Here is a 9,864-nt window from a genome sequence, read left to right as displayed (position 1 = left end):
TGAGAGAAACGAATTTTCCAACGACGACGCCATCAATTCCTTATCAAAAGCTTCACTCAAACACACAAGTATTTACGGTGTTTTGGATGATAACAGTCACCTGCTTCCAACAGCGTCACACATCTGTTCCACAACATTGATGTGGGTGAATTGTTTCCACTGTTCCCCAATGATCGAGCCTAATAAAGTAATGAAGTAATGGGAGTCCAGATGTTATCGCGAATAATAATAATGTTGATTTTCTCTGCCGTTGAACTCTGAAATGACAAATCATTGGCCGAAAATGAGTCCACGTCTATGTGAATAGAGCTCAGAATTATTTATGAATAGTTGGCCGTCCTATTAAGACGGCAAACCCAGAGGCCCTCACAGAGAATGAGAGAATCACGTGTGACCCAATCAGAAGACAGAGTAGTAGCAGTACACTTACAGTAGCCGTACAGCAGTAAGGGCAACAGACTTCAACCAGCAGTCCTATAGCAGAACTAGAAGTCCAAAACAATTTTAAATTGAGTAGTGGCATTTATTGTAAAAAAAAATATAAATATCTGTTGAGGCATAAATACAGCAGTACATCAATAGTATAAGTGGAATTTGTTAAAAGTGGTAGTGAAGTACCTTTACAGCAGTATAAATGGTAGCAGTAGTGGGTGGTGGTGGGAGTAAAGTACCAGATATAAATAAATAAATTAACTACTAGCAAGATTCATGTTAGTAGTAGGTCTTAGTAGTCGTAGTATTGGCAGCAGCAGCAGCAGCAATGGAAGAAGTATATTTTTTAATAGAATCTTGTTACTAGTGTTGGTTGAAGTAAAACCAGTAGTGATGGCATTAGCTGTAGTAGCAGTGGTAATAGTGTCATTCATTCATGCAGTTGTGTTCAAGTAAATGTAACAGTGGAAAGGTCAGAGGTTACTGGTCAGTAGAAGTAGTATCAGTATTACTGAGAGTACTGGCAGCCGCAGACGCAGTAGTATTGTGGGGATGGTAGTAGCCGCAGCAGAACAAGGAATATCCAATAGTCAGGTTTTTAGTTGGATGTTACTTGCATATTTTGAAGGATGGCGACTCCAGGTATGAAAAAGCGAAGGAGTGAGTCTCTGGGCTGCTTCTTCTCTCATCATTAAAATCAAAGTGCTCGTCCCTCCATCATCGACTCGCCGCATCGCGACACATGACGACAAACAAACACACCATTACTTTAATGTGCCAGTGAGCAGCGCGTCCCCGCGTCTCCCCACGCGCAGTGACAGTGAACTTGGCCTAAAGCGAGCTCTGCTGGTGGTTCTGAGAGGATGCAGATTCATCTTGGCGCTGCCGCGGTGACCTCCAGATGAACCTGCACCCCCCACCCCGCACCCCCTCCCTCTCCTCTCTCTTTCCTGCCAGGCACAATCCAAATCACTCCTATTGAAATATCGACGAAGGTTTTAATTTGCAAAATGGAATGGAATCTGTGCCCTAGGTTTAATACAAAATAACAGAACTGAAATTAAAATCCATATTGTCCCATTCATTTGTGTCGAAGCCAGTAATGAGCTTTATCATTATTTCTTAAACAAGTCATTTGGTGTTTGAGGAAAACCAACAAAATGTTCAGATGTTGCGATCAAAATCATCGACCCTGAAAGAAAGTAGTTGGCTTTATTCATCAGATGATGATTTTCCCATCCACACAGCGATATGTTCGATTATACCTTGTTTTAAAAGTGAAACTTGGTTAAGTTCTTGAAGCGCGGATACGCGTAAAATCCAACAGCGCACAACTTTATTTTCCATTTTACGATTATTTATTATTATAATTTATTATTATTACTATTATTATTTAAGTAAAATATGTATATATTTGCTATTTCAAAATGTATTTAACTGTACATGAGGAAAGACGATTTTCATTCTGTATCAGACGCAAAAAAGCGCGCCTTTTCCCAGGAAAACTTGACTCATAAATACGTTTAAAACATATTTAAAGTCACAAATGTTTGCGCCATGGCGTGCTTTCTCCAGCATAACGGTTCTTTGCGCATGAATTTAAACAGAATAAAAAAAGCAGATTTTTAATAGTTGGATACTGATTTAAGAGCCTTTTCATCTCGGGTTTTCTAAGTTTTTTTAATTAAAATAAACATCGGCTCCGAAAATTCGCCCAAATGTGCGTCACTTCTCCCAATTGTCTGCAGGATTTCATCGATCGCCGGTCAAGAGGTCACCACAAGGCCAGGGAGAATTATAAAGGGGGTCAGTTGAACTTTTCAACCCCAGCGACAGGACGGAATTCCCTTTCGAACCTTTTCGCTTCTTGTTTACTTGACACAGTTTACCACCAAGTTAAGAAAAAAAAGAGAAAACTTTCAAACTTCACTTCACCTCACCTCATCAAACCTTCAAATCCACCACCGTCCAAAAAAGTGTTTTGCGCGGACATGATCCACCATGTAAAATAGATTACAGCGCAGATGGAGGGAAACAAGTTACACAGGAAAGGAAGTAATTATACAAGCACTCGACCTAACATCTGCCCAGAACATGAATCCACCACAGACCAATTAGTATAATGCACTAATAGGGAGCCAACGCAATAATAGCGCTCTTTGTCCTCGCAGCTCCGGTAAGTCCGCGCGCACTCACCCGCCGACGCGCCGCTCTCCCTCGGCCTGCCTGGTGCACCGCGGTCGGAGGAGACGACCGGTCAAGTCACACAGCAAGGAGAAAATCACACGCACACTCGCCTTCACTGCGATTATATGTTATGTGCAATATACTGTCAACTCCCCAAAACCATAAAACTTACTTTAATGGCCACCACGTGACCGTTTATGGCCAGTCAGCCTATCTGGCCGCGCTCCGGATGATTTTTACGATCTAATTCATAGACAAAACCCCCCCATTCATTTAGGAACCAAATGTCACAGAGCCAGAAACGCTTGTAATAAAGTTTACAGCCTGAAAAGTCGAGCGGGGAATAAACGCGAAGCGTCGCGAGGAGCGACAAGACCCGCAAGGTAAGAACCTGTTGATTCCAACATTTAGAAAAAGAAAGAAGAAAGAAAAACTCAGGACCAGTGCAGTTCCAGTAGAAAGTTTATTATCACGACCACCATCATCACTTTTTTTTTATATCATCATGACAGAACTTCAAGTCTTTTGAAAAAACATTTTCTTTACAGAAGACAGCTGAACAAATACGAGGCGAAGCTACACACCAAAATCTCACGAGGCAGAACAATAAATACACACATGTACAGGACACACGCCCAAAGTGTTGGTGTGTGACGTGAAATAATTTAGGCTTCCTCTAGTTCTAATTGATCCCGAAATGAAAAACGGTTGGACACAGAGAGGGCGGAGGTGATCAAGTCCAGCTACGACCTCCAACTTTTCTTTCTTTTTTTTTTTCTTTGTAAAGTGGTGGAGCTGTTATGGTCTGTATCCTGCAGCCGCCATGCTCATGCTCTTCAGCTTGTTGTCCTTCTTCCACTTCATCCTGCGGTTCTGGAACCAGATCTTGATTTGTCTCTCGGAGAGACAGAGGGCGTGCGCGATCTCGATACGCCGCCTGCGGGTCAGGTAGCGGTTGAAGTGGAACTCCTTCTCCAGCTCCAGGGTCTGGTAGCGGGTGTAGGCGGTTCTGGCCCGCTTCCCCTCGGGTCCGGACAGTTCTGGTGGAGGGCAGAACAAGTGGCGTTGCGGTCAACTCACAGGTCAATTTGAGGCTTTCTGAGTCCCTAAATATGACCTAGATTTTACAGTCTAATTTTGAATCGATACAATTCCAGCAAGAATCGATTTTTTTTTTTATTCTTTCGTTTTATTTATTTCATTTTTCTTTTCTTTTTTACTTATCAAAGTCGTCAAACTTTCCTCTTGACTATACATGTATTTCCATTTTAAGCCTGCTCTGGATTCCTATAACATAGTTTCAACTTTAACCTGAACTTCATAACCAGAGTCAGCGACAGGAAAAGTGATGGATGGCGAAAGCCTTTTTGCTTAAATGATAAGGCAGATTTTTCCTCTCAATTAACACACCCAGGCTTTAGCTACGCTTAATTTGTATGAAGCTATTCGTCCTGAGAATTTGCCTGTTTTATGAACTAGTCAAATACTGGCATGAGCTGGCGCAACTCATGATGTTCAAAGTTCATATATATATATATTTATATGTGATGGAAACAAGCCTTTGGCGGCTTACAGACACATTTTTGTTCAGTTTCGGCAGCGCATTTGTGTGAAATCTCACTGTCAGATTTGACATTAGTTTCCTGCATGTAGAGACGAGAAGCACATCTTAGATGTACGATGATCTTTTGACACTTGTTCTTCAATTTGAGGAACAAATTTTCTTTCCCAAACATTAGATCTCTCTTGTTGGGAGCAAACATCTGAATGTGGCGAAGCGAAAACGACATTAACCAAAGTTTGGAAGTAGAGTCCAGCGCATGAACTGGGGCAAACTGCTTTAAATCTGATCCGTGTTTTTGTGAAAATGTTGCTTTCATTTCAGCCATTTTAAACTGCTCGCATGAAAACAGATTCTTGATCTGGATTAACCGTTTACACGCGTCTAAATATTCTGTGTCTGAATCACATTTAAAAGTTAAACAAACTGAACGTTGAGATACTGTGGCTCACCCAAACTACAATCTAACTTAGACTAGAAATGTAGATTCGGATCGAGAACAGAAGCCATTTAACATGATTTTCTCTTGAAAGTTCACATCAGTTTACTGATTACTGAGTAACTTTAGTGTTGGACTGAACATCTGGGCCGAAAGTGGACTCTGCTACTGTAATTCAGATGATGAATAAAGTTTGACTAAACACAGTTCAGCTTCTGTATTAGCTAAACAAGACGGTTTTGCTTGAAGTAATTTGAATTCTTATTCTGTTATTTTGTATTTGTCGCACATTTTCTGTTATTTTGACACACAAACAGAAAATTGGCGACAAAAACTTTCTTACTGTCGCTACCTGTGGCTTTCCTGATGATCTATATAAACAGCTTTGGTGCTGTTAAATACAGAGACATGGCATCAAAACTGAAGTGTGGCTAAGGTTCGGTTTATTCATCTCTGGGTGTATTTGGTGACAATAACCAAAAATCCAAGACACTGACTGTCAAAATGTGATTTCAATTGAGGTAACTAATTCAAACTTTAAAATATTTTTTCGACATTTTTTTTCGCCTCTAGCTTGTTGTGCTTTAGTATCAAGCCAAGCAGGAAATTATGGAGTTTGTTCTTATAACGACGTGACGCTGGATCTGATTGGTAGAGTCAAAATCATCGACATTTTTCTCTGATAATAAAGAAGTCACTAATGGAACACACTTAATGACTGGCTCGTTTAGAGGCTAATTTCTGTGGATTTTTACGCTTTTGGATCAAAGTAACGCCGAATGAGTTCAGCATTTATTTAAGATCGTCGTTTTTTGGGGTTAAACAAGAATGGTGTCGGTATTTACAGCAGCAATCTGTTAGACTTGTAACACGAGGATCTGCGCCATTCAGACAGACTTTTGCTGCAAAATATTCAAATTTTCTCATTCTATTTTTCACGTACTGAACATTTGAAAAATAATTTAAACAAGGTTGCGCTTTAAAAATAAGAATGTCTCTAATTAAGGCAGTAAGTCACACTACAGGTGGTTGCTGGTCCATTTTACGCGCGTGTGCGTGGCAGTTTCATCTGCTTCGCTTGATACGACCGATTTAAAGAGTCATATCTTCAGACAAGCTCCACAAGACTCTGGAGCAGTTGTGCCCCGGTGTTCAGGTACAGGTGCAGCTTTGCCTTTCGGACACACCTTATTAAAAGTTATCGCCATCTTTTATTTTCCACGGCCACACGTGTACAAGGAAACATACACACGAGCATTTTGAACTGACTTAAAAGCGTTATTACAAGCACATTTAACTTCCCTATTATTAAATATCAGCATTTCTGACATTAAAATGACAACTGAAACAAGACACACTTGCCTCAGAGCGTTAGCGTCTTTAACAACTGGTGTGTTTTTGCCATTTTCACCCCCTTGACTGCGCTAGTTTTTCCCCGATCACCGACATATCTTTCAACTTTACGGACGCAAATATCAGCACCGCTCTGTGGAGTGAGTTGCGAGGCGTGACATGTGAACAGTACCGTGACTTATGTGGAGTTTCCGCATCCAAGGGTAGATCTGAGGCTGCGTGGAGTCGTTCTGTGGGGTTGTGGGTTCGCTGCCCGACGCCTTCTCCTCCTCCACGGACTTGGACCCACACTCCCGGCTCGGGCACGGGGTCGCGCAGGTGGGAGCGGGAATGGAGGCTTTCACGCCTCGGTGTTGCTGCTGCTGCTGTTGCTGCGTGGACTCGCCGACCTGAGCCGCGACCGACGAGCAAGGCATGGGCTCAGGTGACAGAGACGAGGCTGCGCTGCTGCTGCTGCTGGTGTGGGTGGACTGCGCGTACCTGGACGGGTCCACGGCGGGGGTCGCCGCCGCCGAATGGCTCGGGGAGTATCCGCGCTCGAAGTGGCCGCCGCCGCTCCGACCTACCGTCAGGTCCACTCCGTTGTAGCCGTATCCGAACCTGCCGGAGTGGACCGCCGTGGCGTCCCGGTACTGCTCGTTAGCAGAGCTGTGTTCTCCATAATTATGCAACTGGAAGTCCGCGCCATTCGGGTAGCGACCGCAAAATGAGTTGACAAAATAGGAGCTCATTTGTTGACAATTCCAGCCTGGGTTTGTTTGTGTGTTTGTTGTTGTGGTGGAGAGAATTGTTGATTTGTGGCTGAAGCTCTTTACTGCGTCCTCAAGCTGCTTCGCACAATTTATGATGAATTATGGAAATGAGTGGACTTGATTCTCGTCTGACGTAGACACCCAAATATGGGGGGAACGGCGCAGAGTCACGTGCTTTTGTTGACCAGTCGTAAATCCTGCCTGCTGACCTCCAGAGGTACGCGCGTGCGCGGCGGAAGTGCAGGGTGGGACGTGGAAGGAGGAGGACGCGCCGAGAGAAGGCGGCGTGGGTGTTTTTGACTTGTCGTAGTGCGCCATCCTCCGGACGAACTGGGGAACTGGCGGAAGGAGGGGCGGGTGGGGCGGAGCGGGTCATCCGGAGGTTAACGAGCGCTGCGGCAAAAAGCGAACAATGCGAGCGGAGGCGCGCAGAGAGCGCGCTTTCTGGCAGAAATACTTCGAAGGGAAATTGCGCAAACACGCGCAACACCTGAGCCGATTTTTGATCTTGATCAGAGAAATGAGTGGGAATATTGAAGAAACAACAACGAAGCGACTCGCGACAGCTTTAAATATCAGACAATATTAAACAGAAACTCTATATTGATGTGAGCTTTAACCAAGAATAAGTCATCAGTTGCTGCTTTATTTTTTATAATATTAGAATAGTTGTGTATTTCGTGGCGCTCTATAGAGAGAAATTAAACAACAGATAACTGAGCTTGGAAGTAATCTAAACAGAACGTTTGAACTCTGCAAGTAAAACACGATATTAACAACAGATCACGAACATTTCAGCGCATGGTGCGATGGTGGACTGTTCCGTCTCATTGTGAAACCCTGACATTTGAGCTTTTTATTTCCATTTTAACTTTACTTTTAATATCAAGCCAGTGCAGTATAATAACACTTGTTAAAATAAATAAAAAGTCATTTGATGGTTTTATTAAGCGTGAACGATGGGAGACGAACAACGAGGAAGGATATAAATGTTAAAATACATTTGCTGCTGTAATCACTGAGAATCCAGGCGTCAAAGTTTTGTTTCCATCTCGTTTTCCCCCCCAACAATCTTTGTTCATTTTATCACTGATATTATATTAATGATATTATATTAAAGAGAAAGAAAGAAAACCGCATTTCGATTCGTGTTATTTCTCGTTGGATTACTTTTTCCATGTCTCAATTATGTTCAGCTCAGTTTACTAAAAGACGATAACCATTTTAAGACAAAAATTGAAGAAATATTTTTTGCGTAATATTCTCTATTCTCTATTTGTCCTATGTTAAAAACAAGTGAAACCAAAAGAGAGATGCTGCTCTCGGCGAGTGACGCCTATGCGAATTGAAGTAGATGAAGAAAATCCAACAGTGAAGTAGAGAACTCACCAATCGCCGAAAATAATCTATACTTCATATTAAATAAGATTCAGATCCAGAACTGTTGCTGCTTTGTTTTTCTCCGCACGTATTTGATTACTTTTCAATATTGATTTTATCATCATAACTTAACAACAAGGGAACTGCAATGGTGGACACACACAGAGACGTGGGCTTCATCCTCGCTATCACGATTTAAAAAAAACTTATTAACACCAAGATGAGTGTGGTCACGTGGGCCCCAGAAAGAATTCAGGGCTGGGGTCCGAGAAGATTCCCCGCCCTGTGGAATTTTTATGGCACCTTCATCTGTGGAAAGTGTTCCCCACACATGTTGGTCCTCCCAGCAGCGAGCGAGCAGCGGCACAAGCCCGGTCCTGCTCCGCTGTAGATCAGCCAGACCCTCGCTCAGGTATGCGTGACCTCAGCGAGGGAGCGAACACCGGCCTCGACATCCGAGCCTGCCCGAGACCAAAGCTCCGCGCTAGATTTATTGTTGGCCGATGGCGGCAGAGATCCAAAATGGTTTTCTGCAGACCAGGCACAGACACGCAGGAGGGATGGAGAGGGGCGTGAGAGACGGTGTCAGAGAGAGGTCGCGGGGAGGAAGGAGGGCCGCGAGTGCTCCCTGCAGGACACACGCTCGCACTCCAGCACGCGGAGCATTTCACTGGGAAACTGAAAAATAATTTAAAAAAAAAACAAAAACAAAAAAACGCTTATCGTGTACTCAGGAAATAATCACACGATTAAGAGTATATTTATACACTTAAATAGATTTAATTGAGTAACATTAAAAGTCAGATTGGTGCAGTCTTGGCTTCATCTATGGAAGCTATTGAGAACACTTTTTACTGACAAGATTTTAATAACATAACATGAATTAAAAAAAAAACCAACAATACACAAATATTGCTTCATGTATCGTTCTCATCTTCAATGATGGGTGTGTGGTATCAGTAAGTGTTTTGGAGGAGCATAGAAGTACTAGCTGCAGTGGCGCAGTAGTACACATCAGTTGCAGCAGATTTGTAGCAATATTTTAAGCCATTGTTTTTATGGCAGCAGTAACTGCAGAAGCAGTCATGGTAGACGTAATTGCAGTAGTCGTGGTATTGAGGGATGATGTGGTCAGAACAGTTAGAGTCGTTCAAGTATTTAATGGCGGAGGAGGAAAATTCTTTGGTCAGTCACGTCATCATGCAACTCACTGCAGTAGATTCTCATAAACAAAGCATCTCTGACGTTCATATCAATACTAGAGGGAAAAACAATCATCTGCAGCTCCAACAAAATATTGTTTGTCTGTTTTGTTTTGTCCAAATTAAGCTAATTCAATGACACGGCGGTCATCGCTCTTCACACAGACAACAAACTTTAACTTCATCTTCTCTGAGATTGTTGCAGGAATCATTATGACCTTGTTGGTTTTCATCACAGCTTGTATTTGAAAAGGGAATAAATGAGTTCATAGTGACACAGTCATGTCTTATCACTAGACTGTAACGCAAGAGAAAATATTGAACTGTCAAGACACACACAAACAAATGTGACCCCGCTTTTGTCACATACGTCCCACTCACAACCAACTTTTGGATTCCAACATGCTCAAAATTTGAGGGCGAAAGCTCGGTTCACCCTGAAGAACAGCATAAGTACAACCAAGCAAAATAGATAGTTCTAATCGACTCATCGAACTTCACTTATATGTAACACATAATCCAAGCCAGCACAGGCTAAAATGAGATAGAACACCAGGA

The 9,864-nt window shown here is 42.7% G+C and overlaps 1 protein-coding gene across 1 annotated transcript; it reads right to left on the bottom strand.

Annotated features, from left to right (window-relative positions):
- Positions 1–3,100: 3,100 nt before the first annotated feature.
- hoxa5a (homeobox A5a) lies at positions 3,101–6,791 on the bottom strand. The gene is made up of 2 exons (XM_053862222.1): positions 6,145–6,791; positions 3,101–3,659 (listed from the first exon to the last, which is right to left on the bottom strand). The coding sequence occupies exons 1-2, from the start codon at positions 6,701–6,703 to the stop codon at positions 3,418–3,420; spliced, it is 801 nt and encodes a 266-aa protein (XP_053718197.1). The 5' UTR covers positions 6,704–6,791; the 3' UTR covers positions 3,101–3,417.
- Positions 6,792–9,864: the final 3,073 nt, after the last annotated feature.

Source organism: Synchiropus splendidus, chromosome 4 (genome assembly GCF_027744825.2).
Source record: "Synchiropus splendidus isolate RoL2022-P1 chromosome 4, RoL_Sspl_1.0, whole genome shotgun sequence".
Classification (NCBI taxonomy): Eukaryota; Metazoa; Chordata; class Actinopteri; order Syngnathiformes; family Callionymidae; genus Synchiropus; species Synchiropus splendidus.
The sequence above is the reverse complement of the archived record's forward strand: the minus strand, read 5'-3'. Positions and strand labels throughout refer to the sequence as shown.

Coding starts and splice junctions, on each gene's coding strand:
- hoxa5a (XM_053862222.1), bottom strand. CDS start 6,703: ATGAGCTCCTATTTTGTCAACTCATTTTGCGGTCGCTACCCGAATGGC. Junction 3,660..6,144: donor GAAACTCCACATAAGTCACG/GTACTGTTCACA, acceptor GCCCTCCACCAG/AACTGTCCGGACCCGAGGGG.